The sequence below is a fragment of the Poeciliopsis prolifica genome, unplaced genomic scaffold (assembly GCF_027474105.1).
Source record: "Poeciliopsis prolifica strain line A6 unplaced genomic scaffold, Auburn_PproV2 SCAFFOLD005, whole genome shotgun sequence".
Classification (NCBI taxonomy): Eukaryota; Metazoa; Chordata; class Actinopteri; order Cyprinodontiformes; family Poeciliidae; genus Poeciliopsis; species Poeciliopsis prolifica.
Window position 1 is genome coordinate 3,026,935 of NW_026562380.1, and position 27,988 is coordinate 3,054,922.

At 37.9% G+C, this 27,988-nt stretch overlaps 1 protein-coding gene across 6 annotated transcripts; it reads right to left on the minus strand.

Annotated features, from left to right (window-relative positions):
• Nucleotides 1–94: 94 nt before the first annotated feature.
• klc1b (kinesin light chain 1b) lies at nt 95–27,988 on the minus strand. Of its 6 annotated transcripts, none has more exons than XM_055030025.1 (16): nt 27,914–27,988; nt 19,527–19,797; nt 19,098–19,328; nt 17,737–17,818; nt 17,054–17,282; nt 16,855–16,942; nt 15,730–15,831; nt 15,037–15,210; nt 14,474–14,573; nt 13,152–13,204; nt 12,600–12,667; nt 12,340–12,448; nt 11,824–11,976; nt 1,967–2,091; nt 1,763–1,820; nt 95–1,322 (listed from the first exon to the last, which is right to left on the minus strand). In XM_055030025.1, the coding sequence occupies exons 2-16, from the start codon at nt 19,773–19,775 to the stop codon at nt 1,248–1,250; spliced, it is 1,896 nt and encodes a 631-aa protein (XP_054886000.1). In that variant the 5' UTR covers nt 19,776–19,797; nt 27,914–27,988; the 3' UTR covers nt 95–1,247. The 6 variants fall into 6 exon arrangements, with proteins under 6 accessions (XP_054886000.1, XP_054886001.1, XP_054885999.1 ...); XM_055030026.1 differs by lacking the exon at nt 27,914–27,988 and adding an exon at nt 25,485–25,725 and having other exon boundaries at nt 17,737–17,815; XM_055030024.1 differs by lacking the exon at nt 27,914–27,988 and adding an exon at nt 25,485–25,724.

Genomic DNA, 27,988 nt, shown 5'->3' on the forward strand with positions numbered 1-27,988 from the left:
CATGATTGGAGGACTTTAGCTGTAATGAATGAAGCTGTGTGCCGACTAGATCGTTTCTAACAACATCACCTGGACAAAAAAGACAAGAGAACTATTAATCAAAACGTTTTTATTCAAGAATCCTCAGAGAAAGTGGCTACTGATTACACACAGAACTGTTCATGAATCTGATGTTCTAACCTTCTAAAACGTTCCGTTTAATCCCAACAAACGGATCAGGATCACCTCTTAAGATTATGATGACTTATCATTTGATGCATTTTTTTCTTACAAAGTATTCAGAGTCAGGAAGACTTATAAAATATAAAACTGTATTAGGACAATCCAGTTCTGAGGAGACGCTTCACTAAAAATGCAATCAGTGAGAAAAAGACCACCACCTGAGAATCGTGCAAAAACAAACCATCCCCATCCTGATTACTGAATAACTTTATACAAACATGCTCTCAAAATGTGGCAGCTAGTGCTAAGAGGCTTAAACCCTGCACCGAATATTTTTAAGACATCCAGGTCCAGATAAATCAAGCAGCCTAAGGTTTTTTTTATTCCGAAACACAATTTTAAATATTGTTTTCCAGCTTTTTGAGTCCAAAATGCCTCAAAGTTTTAAAGTTCAGCAGCAGAAAAAAAAACAGTTTTACATCAAAACAGTAAGTTAAAGCAGCAAATAATTTCGCACGACTTAACATTGTATCAGTCTGATAAATGTTTCACCCTGTACCCCAAAGCTTTAACCTAACTGGAAATTAAATCTGAAAAGGCAAGAAAGCACGTTCAACCAACCTCATCTCAAACCTCAAAGCCTACAAAGTTTATTTTCTTGCACTGATAAAACAATCAAATGGCACAGGAAGAGAGAAAGTCACAAAAATTTGAGATCCAAACAACACAAGAGGATAATAAAACCAGCACGAGTGACTTTATGGCAACAAATCAATTCAAAGTGCAGAAGCTACTACCAACACGTTTATGAGGCACTCAGGCAACGGAGAAGTTCAGGGCCATGATGAGAGGGGGTAAGGCTGTTGGTCAGCAGGAGACAGAAACATTTAAAACCACAATGTGTCAGTGATGCAGGGAAGTCTCCAACTGTGAAGGTCTCGGGTGTTTGGAGTGCTTAAGTGCCCAGCGGCGAGGATAACAACCCTTAAGGAGCTGGTTCTGTGTGGTAGTGTCGTCAGTCATTGTTATGTCTCAGGAGACGAGTCGGTATAACTCTGATGTGGAGATGCGACCTCTTGAGCTGTTCACTTCCCAGTGTACAGGTCCACAGTGCTGGAGCTCAGGCCCCGGCTTTCCCTGAAGTTTCCGCCTCCTCGAGTCTAGAATGGAGGTTCAGAACAATTGAGTTTGCACCACTCTGGTCAACACAACAAAACAAGCTTGCACCCCTGCAAACAATCTTTGCATGTTGCAGAGTTTGCACTGATATGGCATCAGAACGATGTTTGTTCTGATGCCTTTTCCTCATCAGAACAAACAATGTCTTTTGGTCTTTGTGCAACAAACACCAGGATGAGCTCTTTGCTGGCCAAGAGTTTAAAAGCCAATGATACATACATACTATCAAACGTATGTATGTCCCTTAAATTTTGCTCATTTTTCTGTGCATCAACAAACTTTAATGTGTCCTATAGTTTTTTATGTGAAGTAAACAATTCATTGATCAGGGAAAGTGAAATGATAATTAGTTTTCGAAATTCGGTACAAATAAAAATGTGAAAAGGAAGCGTAAAGAGATCCCAAATATTTCTATCCTCACCTGGAAAGAGTCGTCACTTGTTCTGTTCAGGTAATTCAGTGAAGCAGCTCTCTTCATGCTGGGAAAGTAAGAAGAGAAACAGTTTATATATCAGGTTATATGATCTAAGAACCTGTCACACTTTGAAAGATGAAACTAGAAAAAAAACTGTCATTATTATTAACTTGCATTTACTTCAAATAAAACAGTTTATTTGTTAATTACTTGGTGTTGCGAGGTTCAGGTGGAACATTGCCCTGCAGTTTCTTAACCAGCATCTCGCTGCTGCGACGTAAAACGTCTCTGAGCTTCCCCAGAGAGCCGCTGCGCTGCAGAGCTCCGCTGCCGTCCTGCAGACACACACACACTCAATCTCATCAGCCATTCATTGACGGGACGCTGCTTTTTCATTTTTTTTTTTACATTTTTAGGCCCATGTTTGTTCCAGTATTTTTGAATTTGTGACAGAAAAAAATAGATACGCCTTCGTGAAAACATGCTGAAGAACAGATGCTGCCTTGTGGATGTGCCTCAGTTATAGTTAGGCAGGAATGTAAAATCAGGCAAACTCATGCATTGAGACATCTCCCTGCTGTGATGTTCTGGTGAATTTTTCTTCTTAATCTTCACTACCTAGAGCTAAAGTGATCACTAAAAACAGGATCAGGTAGTCATTATTGAGGCAACCTTAGCTGAAGTCAACACACCCTCTACCAGCTAAAAGCAGCTTGTTTTAAATTTACCGGTCCCCTGGTAAAGACGTGTAAAAAAAAAAGGCCTAAAATATATTATTTATGTATTGCAGTACATAATTATAAAATGAGAAGCTAAAGTGAAGTCAGAGATTTGGAGCCGGAATGTTTGGGATCCGATACAATTAAATATAGATCATTCAATTGTACAATTTTGCTCTTTTTTTCTTGTATATTACATTTTTTTCCATTAAACAAATCTGGGTTTTCTCAAACAACCTAAGTCTTTTCCTCCTTTAAAAAGGTGTCAGAGGCCATATCACCTGCTTCAGTAACCTTCTCTGCACCATGTTCAGATATCCACTGACAGCTGAATGAAAGGCGACCAGAGAGCAGCTGAAGCACCAGTCACTAACACTTATGATTCGAAAAGCAAAATCTGACTTTTTGAAACTGGAAACCAGGCCTTTCTCTATGTTTTGTCTAAACATGGTTAAACAGCTTATCGGCTGAATTATCAAAAAGTCCCATCAAAACACCTTGGCTTCCGGAGTTAGCTGTAAGCTACTAGCTGCAGGGGAAGTGGCACTGCCTCACCCTGTAGTGATTGACTTCTTGCAGATGTGCAAAGCTGCCATTCCCCTGCTTGGATCTCTGAGTAGCTACCTTTCAGACAGCCAGGATCTCATCATAGTCTCAGTCTCTGACACTTTTTGTCAGTTGCTAATAAGAATGACTGATCCGCCATCATCATCATTGCAATCCTCACTGTGTCCATACTACGGCTGCAGGTTTCCCCTCTTTGTTTTCCAGCTCAAAACAGAGCGTAACTAAGCTAAAAACAAATTGCGTCGTTCCAATATCCAAACTTTGCAATATTTTTGCAAATAGTGCAATAGTGCTACTTTTGCTGCTATTTTGTTCCGCTTCTCTTTCAGTTACTTGCACAATTTTACTTTGTTTCTTAGCAAAAAAATACAGCCCATTGTTATTCGTTGAAGATTTGAGATTTTGTATCGATACTTGTGGATGAAAAATCGATACCTTCCGAGAGGTAGAAGGTAAAAAAATGCTGAATATTCTAGAATTGATATAATTATACAACCCTAATTCTTACAGCTGTTCTTTGTATAGTTTTAGGAAACCATAATAAATATAAGTTACTATACTAAAATTAATTTCTAAAATATTCACTGTGTGAATCTTTTGAACAATTTCAAAATATTATCTTACTCCATTTTCTAGTTTTGTTTAAACAACAGCTAATCCAATGAGAAATCCATCAGCAGGCCATGATTTCTTTGCATTTGTCCTCATATTGATGAGATGGGTCATACATGTTTCAATTTTACATAAATCAAAATCTTCACTTATCCATTAAAAGTTATTTTAACCATTTCCCACCAAAAGCAGAACTAAAATGGTCATAGAGGATCTTTGCTGTCTCATGGAAACTAATGGGGGCTTGTTTCTTTACCTGCTTCCGAAGCTAGGAATGAGCAATATGGACTAAAACTTTTATTATGATATTTAGTTTATTGCAATAATGATCAAAGTGACTGCACAGTGACTGTATGCAGCTTTTATTTTTTTTAATGTACCAATATTTAATTATAACTTCATGAAACTGAGGGAAAAGTACTAAAAATGCAAACAATAGAGCCCGATTTTCAGTTTTTATTTATCATTGTCACAACCAATCTAAATTCTTATAACAGTTTATTCATAAACTATCATAAAATATATATTTTTTTGTGATTAATGTCCTTAGTTGATGCCAACTGACAATAGGATGTTCTTTGGTCTTTCCCATTTTCTCCAAGGTTCTGTTGTGTAAACACAATGACATAAACATTGTCCTAGCCTTCACTTGTTTTGTTTGGGGTGCTACCATGCTAAAAGTTAAAAATAATCTTCATGTTCAAGATGTTGCTTTTAAATTTTCTGTGGTTATGCTACTGCAAAGACTTCACTTCAGAGCCTTTTTACAGACTTTTTCTTAAATAACCTGTTAAAGGAGCTTTAACTAAATGATCAAGCAGACCAAATTGAGATTTTTAACAGCACAGAGAATAAACTGTTGCATATTTGAATTGCCATAGTCACATTTTACCTTTACACCACAGTATTTTATCCATCCACCCATTCACAGTTAAACCAGCTGCAGTGTAGACACATCACCAGCAGGGGGCGATGCAGGAACTTAGAGATGGAGATTGATTCCTGCTTTGCTGCAATTCTGCAGCTCACATTCATGTTTTCATCCAAAGCAGAGAAAGACACAGTGTTCACAAATGAAAAACTTTATTTGAGAATACCAACAAGTGTTGATGCATTAATCATCACAATGCAGAATGGTGAATATATAGATATAATGCAGTCCTATATACTAAGATAATCCTTATAGAGCTTATGGTTTTTGTTCTTTCACAAATAGAAACAGAATCCCACTTTATATGTTGAGAATAGACAGTTCAATAAATAAGCAAGCATTCCACTAACAACAATATCACCATAATTGAGTGAACACTGTATAATTTTTCTTTTGTTCAGAGTTGCATTAGATGTATAGGTGTACTCAATGGAAAGGAATGAAGAATCAAGGCATGTAAGCACATTGAAAAGCCATAGAGTGAATGCACTTGTTGAATCTATAAATATAGCCTACAGTTACACTTCCAAGATGTTAAGATCATTTACATTTGGTTAGGGTAAACTGGGAGGAGACACTCGCACACAATTCTTGGTGCCAAAAAAAAAAAACATGATTCACCAAAGTTACAATATCTACGCTGAGCAAGAACTAAAAAGGCTCGAAGCTTTGTGTTCAAACTACGGTTTCCAACGCCAGATTGGTTCACTGTGACTGTACCACTAAAACAAGCACATAAAGTAAAGTGACACTATTAGGTTACATCTCCAATGCCATCAGAGCAAAGAATTCTGGGTATTTGCATTAAAAAGGGTTCAAAATCCAACATTAATGGCAAGGTAAATCTCTCAAGCGGCTCATAGCTGAGCTGACCGCTCCAGCTGGTCTCTGCTCCACATGTCAAACTCATAGTTCTGGTCAGAAGTTCTCATGCACTCATCCTCTGCGTCAACATTATGATATTAACAATTTATTAATAGTGTATCATGTGCAATACACAAGTGTAATTTAGTGAAATGTTCTTATTTTTTCCTCATTTATGGCTGTTTATTATTTTTTGGTCAAAGTATTTCTCAATACAATTTTATTGTCCTACTACACATTGCATGATAGAATACCAGCAAAAGTGATTTTAAAAGTTTTTTTTCTCCAAATTTAACTTGTGCATGTTCTTCTAAAAAGATCATCTGTTGCTTCAAAATCCATCCATGGAATTTAAATTATTAATAAACTTCCACGCTAGTCTGCTTGTGTTGATTCCACTCCACAGCTGCCCACGCACAGACTTTACTGTACTGTTCAAACTGTGAACTTCTGGGTCTGCACTTCCTGCCGCCACCCAGAAAGATGAGTACTTGTGAACCTCGCACCAGAACCATATCTTGGCAGAACCGAGTCTTTCTTGAACACCATGGAAACCAAGGACACCGCAAGCTGGTGGGAGCCACCAGAACACAGTTACCATGGTAACAGTAACTTCCTGTCATCAGGCAAAACTTCTCTCATTAGCGACAGGCAACACTCATCGGAGCCTTTACACTGTGCCAAAATGTATCAAAAGCCTTTTAAAAAATGTAAACAATGATGGTACAAAAGAACCGACATGTAACGTAAAAAGAAAATAAAATTGGCAACGATCACTTTTCTTCAGCAAGGCTGTACAAACTTCATTGGATATCATACAGTACCATTTCTGAACCAGGCATTAGGTTAAAAGTTTTCTAAATAAACGTCTGTAAAACATACAGCGGCAAAATCCAGGCACCAAGATGGCAGCTCAACTTTTAGGCTTCAACAACTTCCGTGAGATCGTGCAGACAAACTAAATTGTAGAAATTAATATTTTGACTCCATGATAACTCTGAACATTTCTTTTCCCACCTTCAGCTCTACTAACTAGATAAATAAATCTACTTTGCCCACATTAAAAAGTATAAATAAATTCTGCCAAGGGGGAAAATACACGTACAAGTGACGTCCTCACAGGGATAGATTAGACACACACACACGCACCCACACACACACTCACACACTCATAACAACTTCCTCTAATGTCAAAGTGAGAGAAAGAGCTGAAAGAAAGTCTTCTGATATTGGTTAGTGACAGGAAAGTTTGAGAAGAGCAGAGATGAGAAGACCAAACGTCCCAGCAGTGGCCAGTTGAGCAGGGAAGAGAGATGACAACCAGGGGGGGGGGGGGGCTTTCTGAGTCTCTGTTGCAGAGGGGGTGGGGGGCACCGGAGACGGAAGAGGAGTTGTTGGTTTGTAGGGACAAAGGAGCCCAGAGGGAACGACAACACACATCCCTTTGTTACTGTGTTGGGGGGAAGGAGAGAAGCATGAAGGAATAATCTTGATGGCCTAGGCCTGATAAACGAGAGAGAAGAGAGACAAAAACAAGGACAAAAAAAGGACAGACATTGTAAGATTAAAAAGCTTTGGGTTGGGCTTCCTGTGCTACAGCTCCCTGACTTCTGACACATCTGAGATGCATCGACCCTCAGGAATTACATTTGTAGACTCACATTTTCAAATCTCACAGCTAATTTATAATACGTGAATAAAAAAAGTGTACAATAAACATTAGAAGCACCATCAAATGAATTATCAGGTGATTTCTTGACTATTTTAGCAAGATTCAGATATCCCACCACCAGAATCATAACTTTTTATCCATGCTATATCTCTATGTTTATACAATATTCTTATTAGTCTGGGTTAATTCACTTGTTTAGCTATTGGTACTCCTTTTTCAGACCTACTTGTTGTATTTCATACCTATAACCAGACTATTTTCAATTTTGTAAATATTTTCATGATTTATAGTGATAAGTGGTGATAAAAAAAGGCTTGGATCTCAGAACTAAAATTAATTATGCACAATCATCTGAAAATTTGATTATTTTGGTTCCAGATTTACTTTATAGATATAATAAATTGTAACCAAGAATCAAACCAAAATAATGAACTTTCTGATGCTAAATATGATCTTTTGATCATATAAACATATTTCCTTAGAGTAGATTAGGACCAGATTACAGAAAGTTATAATAAATCATCAGGTTACAGGCAGCTAAAAATTAATGCATCAACATAATCTGCTTTAGATGCAACCATTTAGTTCACAAATACCCAGGGATGAAACCTTATTTTACATATAGCAAAAATAAAATAATATTTTTTTCAAAAACTAAATAAAACGCACTAGGAATTACCAGAATATTGCCTGGAAACACTAATGTTTTTCCACACTTGGGAATGGGCAATTACTGTGTTATTCACAGTCAATTACAGTTAGATAACTGTTATTAAGTGCAATGTTTTATTTACTGGAGCTTGATTTGTTTTTTGAGGCTCTGACTGCAGTGACAGATTTATAGCAAAAAAAAAAAAACATAACTGATGATCTTTAAATATTTTTAACCCTCGTTTTGGAGAGAAATATCACAACAAAGTGATAAAAGCCAATATGTATAGAAGAAGCATTGTCCGATAGTTAGACATTTAAATTTTTATCTAAGCTATTATGTACATAAAGTTTGTTTCTTCATATACAAAGTTTGTATATGACTTTGTTTTGGGACTTAAAAATAAAAAATATATATATCACCTGCAAATGTGACACTAAAGCAGTCGGTACCAAATCGAGCCAATCAGATTACGCTTCTTTGATCACATGACACCAGTGCAGCTGGTTAGTGGGGCTATTCTCTTAAGCAGAGACCATTACAGAACAGCCAATTATTGACAGGAAGTAGAGATTCATTATTGTTTCATTTACTAAAAGTGAAATATTTTACAGACCTGATGTCACATGATCAAAGAAACGTAATTTTGATTGGCTAAAGCTGCTTGACTCTATCTAGTGCTGAATGCTTTGGTTTGAGTCACTGAAAGGTCATCACATCTGCAGGCAAATTTCTGAAGCTAAATTTTTTGCTGGCAAATATCAAATTAAAAACATTAATACTTTTAATTTGAAAAAACCTTCAATGTCATTAATTCAATGTCTAAAAACACACCTTTCTGTTTTACATTTCTTCCATACATATTGTTCACCCAAGCTGGACTAAAGTAAAATTTAGGATTTCCATCCCTGAGGTAATGCTGAATTTGTGTGACGTGAAAATGCTGCTGCATAAGAGCTGCATTTCATTATAAAAAATAGAAGTCAACCCAGAAAGCTGCAGTCAGATTAGCGATGCAGTCTTTGTGACTCAGCTCTTTTTATTTTCTCCTTGGGTGCTGGAAAGTCTGAATCTGGCAGAGAGTGCACAGTAACTGACTGTGCACTGCAGATGCAGCACAGAATGCACCAAATACTATGAGAAAACCTCATTTTAACCAAACAAAATAAACTAAACCTTGATATCCTAATAACAACACTGAACTATGTTCCATCAGTAACAAAGTATTTCTCATTACATCACTGCATCACCCCACCCAGGTTTATTTTTATTAACAAGGAGAGTACAATCCACTGATTGCCAGGGGGGAAATTTGATTGGCAGGCTGATTGGTTATCATGGCAAGACAAATAAACAAAGAAACATATTAGTGGTGAATGAGGTATGAGGAAAGCAAAAAAAAAAAAAAAATAGAAGAGGTTTGAAAAGCAGTGCATTAAATGTGAAAATCGAAACTCCTGCAGACACACATACACTTTTCACAGCTCAAGTCATGCTTTTAATGAGACATAAATCTAAATGAACCCAACACAAACGTGTTGTGAAACAGCTGTGATGTCATCTGGGTTAGCAACCTATACACCAATCTGGTTCAACACATACTTATTAATGAGATTCTGGAAGCAGACAGTTAAGTAATGTTGCATAAGGTAACAAGAGAAAGCAGATTGGTATCAGTTCCAACACAAAATCCTTTGAATGTCTAAAGCGAGGAAGACGATGGATCTTTAAATGCTTGTTCATTCAAACAAAGGCTAGCTGAGCTACATGGCATGTTTTAACATTTGTAAATAAATGGATGGATAAATGGAAGTAATTAACATTTTAAGTTAGCAGGTCAAGCTGTCAGAAACGATGAGCAAATAGAGAAATGTATTCACTCTCCTCTGACAATGAACTGCACTTGTGCATGAATACACATGTGGTTAGATCGACTGCTGTTAAGGTTGGAAGCAGTTTTACATTTATTAGCACCTTGGTGAGGATGTGAACAAAGCCTTAAATTAATCTTTCATTGCAGTAGGTTAATCGCAAAATGAGAATTTTAATAGACATCCATTTAATAGACATGTTTAATTTGAAAACATATAAGAAGTTAAATTAATCAATTATTGGTATTGTTTTCTTCCAGGTCGTTAGACTGGACAAGGACCAGGGTCTTTCTTTTAGTAGGATAATGATTTAAAACAAAAAGCCAAATCAAGGCAGCCTTCTTCCACGTTCATCTAACATCCTAAAGCTAAAAAGAGATGTGGATCATCTTTGGGTGATTTCACAACAGCCCAGTTCAGTCCACTTTAATCAAATTCTAGTTCGTTTGTCTAGAAAGTCCAGTTCGTTTGGGGAGGTATGAATGCATAGTCAGACTCTAATGCAGACCAAAAAAGTCCAACTCTTATCCGAATTGAAACTTTGGAGTTGGTTCGATTAAAGTGAACTCTGGTGCAGTTCAAATGCATATATGGCTGCAAATGGACCAGCGATCGCTCCAAAAGCTGAAAGTAGAACAAAAGGTTTCGGTCATTTAGCTTGTGCAGTGTGAACGAGAACTTTACCAGCTGAAAATGGAACAAATTTTGGTCTCCAATCGAACAGAGTTCACCAAACTATCAAGTGTGTAAAAACCCGAAAGCACAGTCAAAATCAGACTTCTGGGTCAAATTTGGCATGCAGTATATCTATATTTTCCCCCTCAAGGTGGAACACAGAAGCTTTCTGGACAGGCGGAAAGCATAATATTTGTTCACAATCGTACAACATAAACCTTGTAAGTATAAGAAAATATTACATTTCTCAATATCAAGGTTAGCCTCTAAGTTAGTCTTTAATTTTGGCTAAATGAGTGATTAGGTAAAACTCCTGATCTAAAGGATTGGCCGACTCTGTACGTTACAATCTTATGAAATGTTATAGTAGAAAACTACATGTCAACATCACTAAAAGGCTGGATTTTTCTCTTTTTATTGCCTCACTGCAACAGAAGCTGTATTCATTTAAAGGCTTCTTACACATCTCTACCAAGGGGAGCTTTCACATTCACACATTAGTACTAAAACAACCCCACAAAATTCCTACATTAGGAAAAGCAGGAGAGCTCAGGGTCAACAGACATTTCTCAGTCATGTGAAAACAGACATGGTCCATTAGTGCATGTTAGGGGGGTGAGAGTGGCAGGCTGAAACATGCATGCTTAGGCTGATGCAGCTCGACGTGAGGCTGCATTCAAGTGAATGAAGAGGCACAAGCTCAAGCTAAGGGACGCATCCCCGCTTTGTTGATACATAGGAGATTTTTTTCAGCTGCCACATCCGTTTTATTTTTGGTGCTGCAGGTTTTAGACTTAAACCTTTTTGAAACCCTAATAGTATAAAGTCCTGATTTGGGTCAAAACATCAGCAGACAGGGTGGGCTCCTTGTGCTTATTGTGTTAGTGATAAACTCGTTAGTTGTGCTGGGATAGATGAATGTGAATAGGTATTATGTTACCAAGGCGACAGGGACTGAGCGTGTGCCTTTTTCTTACTGTTTCACTTGCACAGAAGCACTGCCAGCAACAGAACCACTCATTTCAAAACCACAAAAGACATAAGCATGGAGTTTAAAGCAAACTGCAAGGCTGAAAACATAAAGGCGAACATGCCAAGACACTCAATCAGCTTTATGACGCCAGAGTCACTTCAGGAAAAAGACAAGATCTGTCTGCAGAGAGTCGATGGGTTGGTACACTCAGATCACTACATGGCTCTGTTTCAGAGACATTTACATTCACGTAAATAATAACATCAATACAGTTGGTATTGTGTTTTTTGTAGCTATGTGATATTTTATTATGAATAAAGTGCAGAGCCAGGGGGTTAGCATCCTGCTAAATGCACCAGGTCATTCAGTTCCAGAGAGAAGTTAGCTTCCATTTATTATGTGACGCTGTACCATCTTTAAAAAAAAAAACAGCAGGAAAAAGTAGTAGTGAAGTTCTGTACCAGCCCTCAATCTCTCTGAAATCACAGACACTGTCTGGTTTTCACTCTACAATAGTGGATTTGTACTCACCCCATTCCACTCCACGCCCATACTCACTTCCTCGCCGGTCTCAGAGCCGCTCTCGTACTTAACGCTGGTCAGGCTGTCTCTGCTCCTCCGCCTCTCACCGTCTGTATCTTTCAGGATCTCCACCACACGCGTTTGGTGGATGGGGTCGATGCCCTGCAGAGGTATAAAACCTAATTAGATCGAGCTGCAGATGCAGACATTAGCTTGTGTAAATTCGTGAGAGTAGAACGTTTTATAGTGGGAATTAAGGTGATTTCAAATTTCCTGTCCGTCCAGCATGTTTACAGCGACAAACAAGTGTCTTAGATGATTGTGAGATGGGAGTGATGTTAGATGGGAGAGGTGGAAGGTCTATGGGAGCCAACAGAGACGAACCACTTACTGTGTTGCTCTGGATCCATAGCAATGCAGGGAAAGGGAAAGAAATACAATGAGATTTGCTTTCCTAATTAAAAAAAACAAAACAGGAACCGTCATGCAGAGCAGGGCCATTTCTATTTAGCAGATGTTGCTGACCTGCTTGCGAGACCTCACAGCACACTCCTCCAATGTCTCCGCTGCCTCTAGTTTGCCCTGGCGGCGGTACAGAGCACCAAGGTTCCTCAGGGTGGTGTTCACTGTAGGGCTGCATGGAAAGACACGGAAATTTACTCAAAAAGGTCACAAGAGTAAATCCTGATGTAAAAGGGACAGACAAAGGAGAAAATGCAGTAACGATGGCATTAGAGTTTTAGAGCCTTTATGGTTGAGTCATAAAAGACGGTTATCGGCATCACCTGTTGACTTTGCAGGCCTTGTACCAGCCTCCGTACTCTCCATACGGGGTGTTGTCTCTGTGTTTGCTCTGGAAGTAATTTTGTGATCAAAAGAGAAAGAAAACTGTTGTTTAGACCTGATGAGCAGCATTTTTCTTCGTTTAACCAGTTGTGTCTGACACATCATTTAAAAAGAGGAATATTTTAACTTCATGGTAGGACGTTTCATATCAAATGCAATTTCTGATTTTATTGCATTTTTTCCCTAGAAAATGTTTTCAAAAAGTAGCTCTTATTACAGTCATTCCTTGTGTGAGTGCTAAGGCTAGGCTACAAGCATTTTTGTTTTATTATGAAAACATAACTGCTTTATTAGCAGAATAAAGACAATTTAAAAAGAAGAATGTTTTAAAATTACAAGAAGTCATTTTTATGAGAAAAAAATCCAGATTTTCCAAAAACTAAATCTTCAAAAATAACAACCAATTTTTGATGAATAGATGAAATCAATTTATCACTCAGCCCTCCATCCAGGAGGAAATCTTGATGATTTTTTTGGCGAGGTTTTCTCACCTTGCTCATCTCTTCTCTTTCCTCTGCATGCATCCAGATGGGCTTGTTCTCAGCTGCAGACAGACAGGAGAGGACGTCTACATACTGTACAACCGAGATGCAACAAAGTATCTAAATCACTTTGTGATGCACTTATTTTTATTCATGTTTGAATTGAGCAGAGCTTACAGTTCCATAAGTGAAGAAAAACAGGATATTAAAACAGAAAGCAATGAAGTTTATCTATTAAAATGAAAAAACTAAACAAATAATTGATATATTACTGGTGATGACATAAAAGTCAAAACAGGGATAAAAAAAGTCTTAAAAATTTTTTGTATTCATGGGATATTTTGAAAAGTTGCATGTTTATGAAAGCATACTTAAAAAACAAACCACATGAACTTCCTTGTGAAAGTTTTTATACCACCAAATTATTATAAAACAGAGTATCAGGGCTCTTATAGATGAAAAAAGACAACATGGCTACAGAGGAATTTATTTCTGCAAAAAAAACTAAGAAATTTGGAAAATAATGTTCACTTATTTAAAAAGCTTATAGTCTGTTGCAGAAATTTGCAAGAAAAAATTACAACTTTCCACAATTTAAAGCATAAATTTATGATATTCAAACTAAGATATAATCTGACATTATACAAGTCAGAAGTTTGAAAGACTTCTGACTTTCAAACAGTAACATGGCTTTTTGACATCATAAAATATATGTCTTTTCTTATAAATATGTGAAATGAATCTCCAAAACGTACTCCTCCTTGGCAAGTTATTTTTTTTTCCATCTACAATGACTTGTATACACCATCATAGTTATCCAGTACCTTGTGTCATAGGTCATGCACCATTTGAAAGTGCAATAAAATACATAGAAATGTGTTGTTCAGGAGGTATGAATGCTTTCTGCAAGGCAGTGAATGAAGGGGATGAATCAGACATTCTTCTAGTTTTGCCACTTTATCCTTGAACTTCCAGACTGAAAAGATGATGTGACAATGTTTCTGAATACTAAATGAAAAAGACTTCTTAGGAGAATGAGACAGGCTTTTTCTAAAGAGCCGAAGAAAGGAGACTAATAATTTCTGATTTCTTTTCAAAGAGTTTATCCTTCAAACAAGCAAACCCTTGATTTTCCCTGAGTGATTCTGTAAAGTTTAGGTTCCATAAGTGGCATCCTGCTTAGAAACGTGTTTTCTTTGTGAAGGTCAGATCCACTTTCTGACCATCTGTTCTTTATTGATTTGATTTAATGCAGTGCATTTATTTAGAAAACTAAAATCTCCAACAGAACAGACTCAGTGTGAGCTTCAGCATCCATCATGGACTCTTACCATCAACCGATCCAAACTCTTTCTCATGAGCACGGGTCAGAATCTCTTTGTAGAGAATCTCAGCCTCTTTGTATTTCCCCTGTTTGAGGAAGCAGGAAGCCTGATGGAGAAACAGATGAGAAGATACATTTAAGATGAATGCTATTGACTCTAAAACCTCCTGAAGAGAAGAATCCATCTGTCACTCAAGGACAATACTGCAGCGTACAGAATTCACTGGGAAGAAAGTCAGATAGATAAAGGACGCCAACAGCCACAAATATCCAACTTCTTATGCTGACAGAGAAAACTGTGCTTAACTGAAGTCAAGGACACTGTTAGTGAAAGAAATGAGCTGAATACATGTTGATCAAAGTGGAAACTTTGCAGGCAGAATTCAATTTGTAAAGATTTATTCCTCTGCAGAACTCAACTTCAGAACAGAGTGAAAAAAAGAAAACACAACAGAACTCAAAGTTGTCTTCCTGTCACTTAACCTTGAAACGGACTGAGCATTTATCTCGCTCAACGTGAAATGAGTAATAAACAGAGCTTTTAAACCAAAAGGAGAGACGTGTTCTCACCAGGTTGTTCTTGGTTTTGGCCACGTTGGGATCATCTGGACCCAGCCGGCACTCATAGATCTCCAGGGCGCGGCAGTAGTAATACTCCACCTCCTCATATTTGCCCTGGTTCTGGCACAGAAGGGCCAAGTTGTTCAGTTGCTTGGCCACATCTGGGTGGTCCTTCCCCAGAACCTGATGGCAATCCAGAATAAAAAGTTTTAAATTAACTTCTTACTTTCTCTTCAGGCTACAACAAATCAGCTGGTCACAGAATTCTGATTGGAGCCTCTCTTCCTCAGTGCTGTTGGCTGCTCTGTTACCTCTAACTTTGTTGTTGCACATCCTGATGCCATTTCATATTATCTGCTACAAGAACACAGAATACGTAACAAACAGCTGGCTGATAAAGTGTAAACAGGACAGGGCTTTCAGGCTAAGAGATAATGTTCGTATCTCCTGAGTTCAATAATTGGTCGTGTCTGTAATCCATCTCCTGCCTCGCTTCCCCTGTGCCTGGTATCCATTTCCAGCTGCGCTCTCAATTAGAACCCACAACTCCTCCTCCGACCAGGGAACAGCCCCCGGTAGAAACTTCACACTAAATTTAAAAAAATCATTTTCTCTTTTCTCTATTCATAGCTGATGCCCCTGAGGTGAGATGTTCCTGCGTGGTGGACGGCGGAGCTGAAGCAGTCTGGGGATGTGACCTACCTTTTCTCTGATCTCCAGGGCTCTCTTACAGAGAGGCTCGGCTTCCTTGTACTTCCCTCTCTTTCCGTACAACACAGCCAAGTTGTTCAGCGTTGCAGCAACCTGGACACAAACACAGACAGACAGCATAATTAGAGCTCTTGCTTTTGTATTCACTTCAGGGCTTTTTCCACTGAAGTCCAGAGAGCGAATTAACTCTTTCACAGTAAGAAGCTCAGTAAAGCTTTCCTGCAGCTCAAACCTCTGAGGCGGTTAACACATCCTGTCAAAAAGCAGTGAATTTATGAAGTGCAGAGCTACAACACTGCATTTTATTAGCTTACTTTGAAATCCCAGAGGTGTTTCTGCAGAAAGCTAAAAGATCATTTCTAAAATTCACCACAAAAAAATAGGCTGCCTTGCTTCTTAAATTTCTGAATTGGTACTTTTACAGATGCAGCTTAATGAATTGGAATATTATAGAAATCTTGATTAAACCCAGTAATTCAGTTAAAATAGTAAAACCCATATAGATTCATAACACTAAAACATTTATTTCAAACAATAATTTAGATGACAAAGGCTCACTGCTTATAAAAACCCAAAATTCTGTTTCATTGAAAATTTTAAGATACAAATACCAATAAAAACAAATTTTGATAAATAAATCATAGAAATATCATAACATTTATGTATTAAAATATCCTTGCTTGCTATCCTTGCCATTCACTCAACTTTCCATTACTATGGGTAGATACAGCACTCTAAAATAGCCGGTTTTCTTAGAAAGAATCTTTTGTGACTTATCCTCCTTATCTCCATAAAGTCAGCAACTTTCCCTATGTCTGTAGGCCATATTAAGCTCTTAACCTAACATTTCTGTATTCAAAATATATTTTAATCAGTTTTCCCTTCTAATTTAGCTATAAAGGCATAATTTTAGAAATTAACTGAAATAAATGCTTGAATTTCTTTACATGTAATTAATCTATCTACACTAACTTCCCTGCTCCAGTAAACCTGACCAAACGACAGTAGAAAGACTACAGAGATGGTTTTTACACGCCTGTTCACCAGTTACATAAAATAAACAAAATGAAGTAACAGATGGCTGTGAGCATGCTGCCCTGATAACCGGATGCTTACAGCTGGGTGGTCTTTGCCCAGGGTTTTCTCACGGATGGATAGGGCATCATTGAGCAGATGGGCTGCCTCTTTGTATTTGTTTTGATCCCTGGATGATTGGAAAAACACAACATGATCAGAGTAATAAAACAAAAACAAAACCTGACCTTAAAGATAAGTTTTTAATATTTTTGTTGTTGTTTTTTTTTTTCATTTGTACCTGTAGACTAAAGCCAGGATGTTGAGCATGGTGGCGACATCAGGGTGGTCATGTCCAGAGGTTTTCTCCAGGTCCTCCAGAGCCTGCTTGCAGAGGGGCACGGCCACCTCGTAGCGGCCCTGAGAGGCGTACTGGATCACCAGGTTGTGCAGGGTCCTCAGGCGGGCCGGGATCTCATAGCCGCCCTGCTGGGCCGCAGCCACAGCAGCGCTGTTGTGTTGGTGCTGCACTGTAGGAGGAAAACCCAAAAAATTACAACAATGAGTCACTAGAATGTTTCTGAGAAAAATCTGATAATAATAAAAACAATAAAGCAACTTTATAAAAATATGTTTTCATCATTTCTAATTTCTTTTTTAGAAAGGAAAATGAGAACAAAAACATTAAAATTGGAAATATTTTAATGTATTTCAAAAATCGGATGTTTTATTTTTAAGCCATATCGTGCAATTCTAGTTATGACCGTGAAGTGCAATGTTTTTATCTCAAAGACCAACACCAAGTAGAAAATAATTGCAAAGCAAAATAAATTGTTAAATCCAATATGTATGCCCTCCATCTCTACTCAAACCCATATACTCTGTTACCCCAACATAAAATACGGAGCAACCAATTGGTTTCAGAGATCGACTAGTCTGTATCCATTCCAGACCTCGCCTTAAACATGTTCTGTTTTTACTTACTTCCTTGACCCTGCTCCTCTTCATCATTAGGGAAGAGGTCATCAAGGTTGTCCTTTGGCGTTTCTCTGTCTTTCTCCTCCTGCTGGTAAAATGAAACCGAGCCATTAGACACTCCTTCAGACGTCAGGGATTTAAAAAAATGTGAGACTTGAAATAAAACCTGACAACTGAAAGGAGCTGCACAGAAAATAAAACTCAAATCCTTGTCAATAATATAATTAAGGTAAATCAGGAAACACTCTTCACTGATTAAAAAAGGTTGTTATATCAAACAAATGTAAACGTTGAACTTATAAGATGAAAACACTTTAGTATCAAATGTTTCTATTTGATACTTCCTGAAAATGGAAACTGGAAGCGGTGGATAAAGTTCTTCCATCCAATAGTGTTCAGAATGATTTAAAGGCTAAAAACTGCAGCTTCTAATCTAGCCCAACAACAGGGTCCCTCAGGCTCCAAGCAGGAAGAGTTTCTGCTGATTTAAGCGAAGCGGTTTGTAAATAAAAACCAATCCAGCCTCGTTTTGGGACAGAGAATGAGGTAAGAAAATGCAGCGACTCGTTCTTCTTCTTCACCCATCAATAAAGACTCTAACATAGGTCATTCCTAGAAAAAGGAGATTTCTTACTCTGCAAACAGCAGCAGCAGTATTTTTGTCTTCAGAGACAACATGCAGTCATGGAAACTTGACAAAAAACTGCTGGAATTAAAATTAGGTAACAACAAAATTAACAAAATTTTATATATTTAGGCAACACTGAAATCATAATAATTTAACACCTGAGTTAGGAATTAGGAGACATTGTATTTAAGGAAAAATACAATGTTTTCCTTAAATACACAAAAACATTGATACTAAACTCTAACAAAAGCTGTGCACAAATTAGTTTGTATGTGTTACAAAAAAACTAAACAAAAAAGACTTCAGTCCACCAGACATTAGCCAGTAAAGTCAGACTGATGCACCTCCAGGGCTCACATTTACAGATAATCTGTGCTTCTCCTTATTTCTCCAATTTTGCTTCGTTTTTGTCGAGTATGCGTTGATACAAAGCAATTTATTTAGTACTGATGCTTATTCTGTGTCGTTTTGAAATAAAATTTATATTTGACCAACACAAAAAAATGTTTCTGTTCAGACGTGTAGCACATTATCACTATAAACTGTAAAAAAAATTATTATGGCTTTTAGTGACAGTTTGAGTTCCTTAAAGCTAATTGACGAGAGCAAAGTCAACTTTCTTTCACTTCTCTGGGCTACAGAGAAGTGAAGAGCCCAACATGAAGCGAAACATTTTCACAATAAATCCCAAGAAAACTAGGAAAAAAAAACACACAGTTGAGTGAAAGGCTTTACTTACGGTGGGTGAGACGTCTTCATCATACTTTTTGAGCTGGTTCATGAACTCTAGGTGCTTCTTCTCCTCCTCCAGCTGGGCCACACTCTGCTCGCTCTTCTGCAGCTTCTGCTGGGTGTTGGCCAGCTCGTCCCGCAGCCACTGGTTCTCCTGGCAAAGCCTCCTGACTTGCGCACGCAGCTTCTGCTTCTCTGACTCCACCGCATTCAGGTGATTGGACAGAGCCATCATCACCTGGGTTGGAGGCAGCGTCGAAGAGTGGGGACATTTAACAGTGGCAGTGGACGGGAACAAGAGTGAAAAATACAAATCTGGTCAGATTCAGAGTGAATCATGATCAGCATGCAGCCTCAGTATAGAATGAGGAAGCGGAAAGGAGGAAAAAATACACTGAATAGAAGACTATTGTTTCTTTTCCTCTTGTCGCCTTACCTGGGCTTCTCCCAGACCCAGCTCGATCATCTCCACCGACTTGCGGAGCAAGTTGGACTTCTCATGGACTAAGTTGGCCTCTTCATCCTTTTTTAGGCACTTGATGGTCTCCAGCAGGCTATGGAGGATGGAGTTGTGCTCATTCTTCAGGGCCTCCAGGCCTTGGATCACCAGCTTGGTGTTGGAGATGATCTCCTCCTGGGAAAGCTTCTCCAGCTTCTCCTCTCGCGGATACATCATAGTTGACATGTTCTCTGGAGCTCAGGGAAACCTGAGTGAGAAGAAAACAGGAAAAACACGGTAAAGACTGCAGGATAAAAACAAATACACAAACGACATTCAAAGGTGAACCATTATGCTTCCTTGAACAAAATATATCACATTTTTTGCATAAAATCATTCTCAGATAATGAGATACTAGTCAGATCAGTTCTGCCTACTTCGCATTCCTTTCAGAAATAGCCATTTTAGGGCATCTTGTCATTTTGAATCCAAATAAGCTCCTGCTGGCCACATCCCCTCCCACCCAATGTTTACACTCGCACGCGAAGATGGCTGCGTAACTATCAGTGATGGCATACTTTGTAACGCATTATCGACATCACTGGTAACTATACAACTGTAAATCTTTAAAAAGCATTAGTAGAACCTCCTGTATACTGAACAAGGATGCAACAAGTGGTTTCTTCATGGTAAGTCAACAACAAAATACTTGTCTTTGGCCAGTGGCCATTGTACGTCACATACAGAGTAAAACTGACCAAACGGGCTGGAACAGCTTGGGTGCTAGGTAATGGTGCAGGGCCTGTTGATGGTGACTCAACATTTGAGAGGTTTTTGAAACAGACACAATTAACTTAGTCAAAAAACAGCTTTGTGTTTTTTTAAGCATTGGAGACCCTAATGAAAGAATAAAAATTTGCAAAATTAGAATTTTTGCTAAATTGATCCCCCTTTAAAATTTAACGTTTTAATTCTGGTCAATATGAAGGCTGCAGAATATTGAAAAACATCCTATTAAGATGGAATGCATTATCCTCACACACAATGTGACCTAGATCTTCTGTGCCAAGGGATCTAGAGATTTTCGTCACAGCGACAGTGCAGGTGTGCCAGCTGATTTTTCTCAACTCCTGTGAGGCTTTTAAATTGTTTTTCTTTGAGACCAGCAATAAGACTGTTGGAAAAACTAAAGCTGTCTCATGCTGCTGAAGCTGCAATGAGCGATCAACAAAACCAAATAGGCTAATTAGAGCAGTTTATGTGGTTGAGACACTTTTAAAAGAAATTATTGAAACAATTCATGTAAAAAACAGAGAACATTTTATATTACAGCAGCACTCTAAACGGGAAGATACTTTTTTATGAGGAGGAAACCTAGTAGTGGCAACAAGCACTGACATTTTAATGCTTCAAAAGAAATTTATATATTTTGCAGATCTTTTAAAATAGCTAAAACAACTTCTTATCCTTCACCAATAGCAACCCTGGCATAAATGCTTTAATTAGTCAAAAATTAAGAGTGTTAACTCAATCTGTTAATATGTGAAACTATCTTATATTTTAAATTTCTTAATTAACCAGCACAGTTGCATATTCTTCTGTTATGGAGTATTTTTTTTTTTTTATATTTAGACAGTATTTATGTTGAAATTTTGTCTTTACTGTACAGAATTGTATTATTTATTATGTTTTTACATACATGTTATGTTCTTTGTCTGAGTGCTATCATTTAGCTGCTGTTGCACAGAAATGTCTCCATTGTGGGGCAATAAAGTAAACGTGCATCCAAGGCAAATTTAAAAGGAGAACCTAAAATGTAAGTTGCTCATCATGATGATCTTTCAATGACTCAGCTTTGCACGGGTGACGCAGAAACTCACAACACAGAACCTGAGAGCAGAGGTAATCCAGCTTTTGTAAACTGAAAGTCATTCATTTCTTCAATAAATTAATGCAGCTTTGTTTTCAAATATCTTTTACAGACGATGTTTCTTTTCATTTGCATGACATGAAATAGGATCTCAGTGTGTGTGTGTGCGTGTGTGTGTTTCTCTTTCCATCAGTGCCAACCGACACCATCTCATTTCTGAGCTCTGGGAATCAGATCGTTCTCGAGCAGAGAGCTTATCTAATCACTAAATAAATGTTTAGTGATTGTTCAGCATTTCTTACAGGCAGGAAACTCATCTGCATATATTTGGAGTGAAACTCTATAAGCAGGGAAATTAAATCAAATATACATGATTCATGTATTTGATATCTGTGTGAATTGAGTAAAGGGCCACACCCTCAGAAAAACGGATTTTTGTTGGGATTTGGCATCTAAAACAAGCGAAGCTGCAGCATCCAAACACAACCAGCCATGAACGTCTGCAGCTGCAAGATGACAAACGGTGGAAAACATGACAAAACAGCCAGTAGCCGGGAAGAAAGTAGCAAAACTTCTGTGACTTAGAGCAATACATAGTCCAATAAAAATGTCAGGCATGTAGAGCGAGCATGAAACATGTGACATTTCCCCCAAAGAGTCTGAAGGTTAACTGTGACTCAAAGAGCCACTTTACTGTCTAAAACACAGTTCGCAGAAAACATCTAAATCCAGTCATATAAGCCTCTTCTGCTGCAGAAAACAGAGCTGAGTGTTTCACACCTTTGGGGTGATACAGTAAGTAACTAGAGTTTATTGCTCAACAGTCAACCAGGGATGAGTCAGGTGGAAGTGATGTTAAGACGACATGGAAGGAAATGGAGGGCAACGATACCAGAGGGGTCACAGATGACATTTCAGAGAGATCCAAGTTCACTGCGTCAACAACCACAGACAGTGTAAACGAATCACTTCCTGGATGATTAGTAGTCTGGAAATAATCACTTTCTGTAGATTCATTGACTTTGATCATTTAAACAGGCAGTATTATGTTTTTTCCAAGCATATAGAACAATCAAGTAATTATGTTCCTTTCAGTCGTTATAAAAATGCCATTTATATAAAATATTACTCAAAAGAAATTTGACTTTACAATGCAACGCCTTGAAATTGGGCCTCTGTCTCTTTAACAACACTGCGGTGCATATTACTGTGGAATATCATCTCTGACTATTTTGAGATGTTTTGTGATGGTCATCATGCAGTTGTACAGCAACAGCGTCTTCAGTCAGAGGCTTATTCAAATTCACTGCATGACTGACTGCTAATAAAGATCCTTCCTGTGCACAGTGTCACCGTCCACAACACTTTGAAGACTGGATGAAATGAGTTATGACAACATTTAAATTCCCTTTGAGATGAATAAAGTATTTTTGAATTGAAATTGAACTGAAAAATTCAGGAAGCTCCTTTTAAAACAGAAGGTGAGACTTCAATAGAAAACTGGAAGCTGAACATGTTAAAGCAAAGCTAATACACAACACAATTCTAAAGACAATGTAAAATGTTAACTCTGAAATCAGTCCCTTTTAAAACTGTAAAACTTTTTTATGTCTTGCCTCCTTATTGACCGTTCACAGCTGGAAGAAAAAGATTTAAAAATGTTGTTTAATATAATTCTTCAAAAGGAGTATCAGCAATAATCCCTTTTTCAACTCTTCATTAGTGGTTTTCTCTCAAGTTTCACCTGTTTCTCAGACAAAACATCTGTCACTGACAAGATTTTTGTGTCTTCTTGTGTCCTGTAGTCATGTCTCACTGTGCATGTCAGATCATGTGAACACAAAGTTGTTCATCAAGCTAATTTGTGTCATGATGAATCCCTGACAGGAACACAGAGCAGCAACTGTGAACAGCTGGTGGTCCGCTGAGAGTTATGCAGCTGTGGCAGTGGTCTCTACCCACAATCCCACTGGTGTCCATTTACTAACAGCTGGAAGCTCAAGGCGAGCCTTAGAGCAGCAGAGATTAATGCTGTAAACTACCGATGTCAAGTGAAAGATGGCGGCTCGCTAACATAAATACATAACAACTGTCAGGCGAAATCAAGCCAAAAAAACTAAACTTTCTGACACAGACTTAGCAACATTTCCATTACGAATGTGCGCAAAACTTCTAGATTCCACTAATGCCAAAACCCAAAATTTTTCATTAAGTAAGAAATGCAGTTAAAAATCACACATAAATAAGCTTGTTGACGCAATTTAAAAATATGCCACGCCACCATCCTCCAACTACTTCGTGTCATATTTTTTTTGTGGTTTGCGTAAATGGCAACGTCTGGTTGTTGATCATGTGATCCTAGCGCCAAGATGTTTATCAAAAAACTAAGTTTTTTGAAATTGGCTTATCTATTAAGTGAATTTATTTTCAAAATATCAAACTGTGCAATTATTCGCTCAATGGACACGCAGCCATGTTAGATAGGCCTGAACTCTCTGCTTCACTGGATTAAAACTGATTAAAACAGGCTGCATCAAATCACTCACTAAAACCACTTTAGTTGTTAAAACCAGAGCATGTAAGATATTTAAAAAGGTGGCGTTAAGCCACTCATCCTTCATATAGCCATACTTTCCACTAATTCCCAAGAAAAAATGGCGGCCATTAAAAGCTTGGAACAGCAGTTTAACATGTTCAGAAGAAAGTCTTTCCATATGATTGCACAAACAGAATCAGACGAAACTTTAACTACAAACTTCTGACGTGGATGAACAACCTTTGAGATAGACCATTAACTGAAATGAATCAAATATTCTGAATAATTTGAAGAACATGTCCTGAAAATATTGGCATAGCAATACTACCTAATATTCAGAAAACATTCAATATTTTAAGGTAGCTTTATTTTCTGCTTATTATGGTCTAACTCTTGATGTTTTGAGCATGAAATGAAAACTGTATCTAAAAATGCATGCTGCATGTTTTTGCAAAAAGCTATCATAATATGTAAATATTTGTGTTCAGAAAAACAAAAATAAACCCTCATATTCACAGCGAGCTGCGCCCAAATAAAAAAGAATTTATGAACTGACTTATTAAAAATATGCAGAGCAGAATCAGCCGACAGCCTCATTTCTTTATGCAAATCCTTCAAAAAGAATCAAGATTAACCTGGGTTTGCATAGTGAAATAAATAACAGAGCATTCATTGCTTCCAGCTGCGTTCGTCATATTGACTTTAAAGTAAAGTCAAAACAGATAACATGATCCTAGCGTCTCTCTTATTAGATCTGTCTTCAAAGCTCCAACTTCTCTGAACGCTTCCCTTTGAATGATCAAGATCACACAGCTTGTTACTCTTTAGAGCAACTCCCGAGTGTTAGCCTGACTGTCAGGCACCTGTATGGATAAAAGTATCGTCTAACCAGAGACGCATATTAACTCATAAAGACGTATGCTTTCATCCAGGCAAAAACACTCCAAACACCTGTTCCAAACACTTCCTCTACTCAAAGCGAGGAAGTTAATGTTTGCCAAGACTTTAAAGACAAAGTCCAAAAGCTACAATCTTTGTACATTAAAGAGGCTGCTGTTGATTTGTCCATTATTAAGAACAGATGAATCTAAAGGATGACTTGAAGAATCAAATCTGAAGGAGAACTTGAAGAATTCAAGAATCAAGAAATAAGAAGGAATGGAGAAAAAATAGCTGCTAAAATCAGCCAAGAAAAATCCTAGTTTTGTTTTTCAACCTTTTACTCTCCTGACCTCTAGTTTGAAATGAGAAACTCAATCCGCCATCCATCTTTAGAAACTGACCGGAAATGCTGCTGGAGCACTTATGCTCAAAGCTAACTGACAAGCATTTTCAACATGCAAACAGCACAGAATGAAACATGGTGCCAAGCAAATGTTGATGCACTTTACAGCAGAGGGAATATTCTGTCTAATTCTTCACAAACTTCCTTTTATTTTTACACTTGCAACCTTAATCCATAATAATAAAATATTTCAGACAAAAATCCCCATCAGAGTTGGAAATAATGTAGTCTGAATTGCTTTCACTAAAACATATACGAACTAACCTTTGTCTCACTGGTGGAGGCCTCATCTGCAGACTGAAGAAATGGTGAGAAAATTCTGCCCCTTACTCCTGCAAAAATTCAATGAATCTCACTACAAGACGGAAAAAAATCTGCATGAAACTCACACAAATGGGAAGGAAACGAGACAGTGATGAGAGGGGCTGAATGATGATGCTGCAGAGGAAGAGGGAGGAGGAGAAAGCGAGCTGCCTGCAGGATGACTGTGACCTTCCCACTGCTTCATCAGAACGAGCAGCATCAGCTCAGGGTGTGCGTTAGGAGCCAGCCCGCCCTCAGTAGGAGGAAAACAGACGAGCGCAGAGGAGCAGGTTGGGTGGGGGAGGGAGCCATGCAGCTCTCCACCATGCTCAGACATTATGGAATAACCTCGATGACACCAAACAGCCCAGGCAAGAGCAAAACTTCACAGCGTTTACTCTATTACGGTGGAAAAAAATGCTTATTTTCAGCCATTTTACTCCTGTAAGCATAGCAGGAATCCGCTTTTACAACCCATATGCCGTAAACAACATCCACAAATTCATATCGTAACAACTGGCAATGCAACACTAAATGTTATGGATCGCTTTGATGACTCCACTTGAGTGTTCAAAGGTCATGCAATAACACAGCACAAAAAATTAAAAGAAATATGAGAGTTTCTACACAAGATTTTAGGAATATTTTGTACAATATATGAGTTCTGTTAACAAAAACGTCAAAATATAACCGGCTTAAATTATTATGCAATGTTTAATAGTACAAGTGTACAGCTGGCTGACACCAATTTCTAGTATTCTATTAGATGTGACCAGTTTATGGCGATTTTCTTTTCACAAACTAACAAATCATTAAAGAAAGAAATATGTTGCAGATTTCATTAAGACAAGATTATCCCTATTTTTCCATCTAAGCATATATCCCTAAACCTTTACAGTGAGTGACTTTTGTTAAATTTAAAAAATGCATCAAAGTTGACTGAAAATCAAAACTTCTGATTAATTTGACTTCAGATTTGCGTCATTTGACTACCTGATCCCGATTGAGGGAGAAATTTTCCCAAATTAATTATCAAGTTGATTAATTGTCGTAAAAAAAAATTTATTTATCACAACGGATATTACTATCATAAGATTTTCTATGTTATTGCAGCAAAAATAGGACGAGACCATCCATAGTTTCATCTCTGCACACATTATTGGTGTTTATACAATTAGCTTATTGCCCGCATCAATCAGTTGTCCTCATCTCTATATAATCACCACAAACACAATTTTATACCAACTTAGTGATGCGGCTCACAGATTACGCTTTTTTGTGTGTTTTTAAGCATCTAGCAAGTTCAAAATCAAAGCAAAATGAAAAATGTACAAACTCATCTCGATTTAAGCATCACATCTCTTTTAAAGCTTCTACAGAAAATCAAAGCACATGCTAAAAAGCTGTAAATGTGGAGCAAAAATCTCACGTTTCAATATTCAAAATGCCAATAGAGAGTGATTTATGGCACGCTATTATGCTCTCATTTAAATAATAAATGATTTTTCTTTATGGTTCTCCATTTAAACACCAAGACACGAAGAAGAGAGTGAGTGCAAAAAACTTGTGTGTCTTCATAAAAATGAATTACCAGACAATCTGACGTCATCATTTCCCTCTAGTTCTCGGACAAACATTGATCCAGTATAATCGGTACCACTGCCAGACACAAAGGAGAGACAGGCATACAGGAGGGTGTGGCAGAGCAAGAAGTGCCACCATCCACAGTCATCCATCACTCCCACTGACTTTACCTTTAAACATGTCCGATCGCAGTCCGCCACCAATAAACACCTGGACCCAACATCAGCCTCTACTTTTATGAAATGAGTGACAACTGCACCTCATTATGTTTATTGTTTTATGTTATGTCGAGGTAATTACATATTTACTAGTCCGCGAGACACTGACGTGGCAAAAAAGTATTTTTGAATATTTAAAATCGCATTAAAGTGGAAACACTAAACTATAATCCGACTCAAACACAACTCTGGACTAAAAAAACAATATAAAGCGTCGTGGCTCACAAATGTGGTTTGATTTTTCTACGTTTAACCATCTTCTTCCCATGTCAAATGCCGTAATACACGCGTAGTTTGCTTTGAAAACGTAAGTTTTATTTTATTTTTTTTTCTTTGCGAATAATTGTGTTCTTACAGCAAACTTGACAGACTAAAGTCATCAGATGCGGTTTGCTGCTCCGCTGGTTGGCTAACCGGTGGCTATCTTCACCACTCCCTGGCTATTTACTGCGACTTCCAGCTGTTTCCAGCGTCAGGTCGACCATTTATGCACAACATGGCTTTCAGGAACGCTACTCAAAAACTCCCTGAAACAAACACCACCCAAGAGTTGGATTTCCGTCGTCATATTGTCCGCTTTTCACTTACCGAGAGCTGGGACTGACGGCGAGCTCAGCCCCTTTGCAGATCCAAAATGTCTCCAACGCAGCGAAAATCTCCCAC

Coding starts and splice junctions, on each gene's coding strand:
- klc1b (XM_055030025.1), bottom strand. CDS start 19,775: ATGTCAACTATGATGTATCCGCGAGAGGAGAAGCTGGAGAAGCTTTCC. Junction 15,211..15,729: donor CCCTGGAGATCAGAGAAAAG/GTAGGTCACATC, acceptor GATTGCCATCAG/GTTCTGGGGAAGGACCACCC. Junction 1,821..1,966: donor CCTGAACCTCGCAACACCAA/GTAATTAACAAA, acceptor TTACTTTCCCAG/CATGAAGAGAGCTGCTTCAC.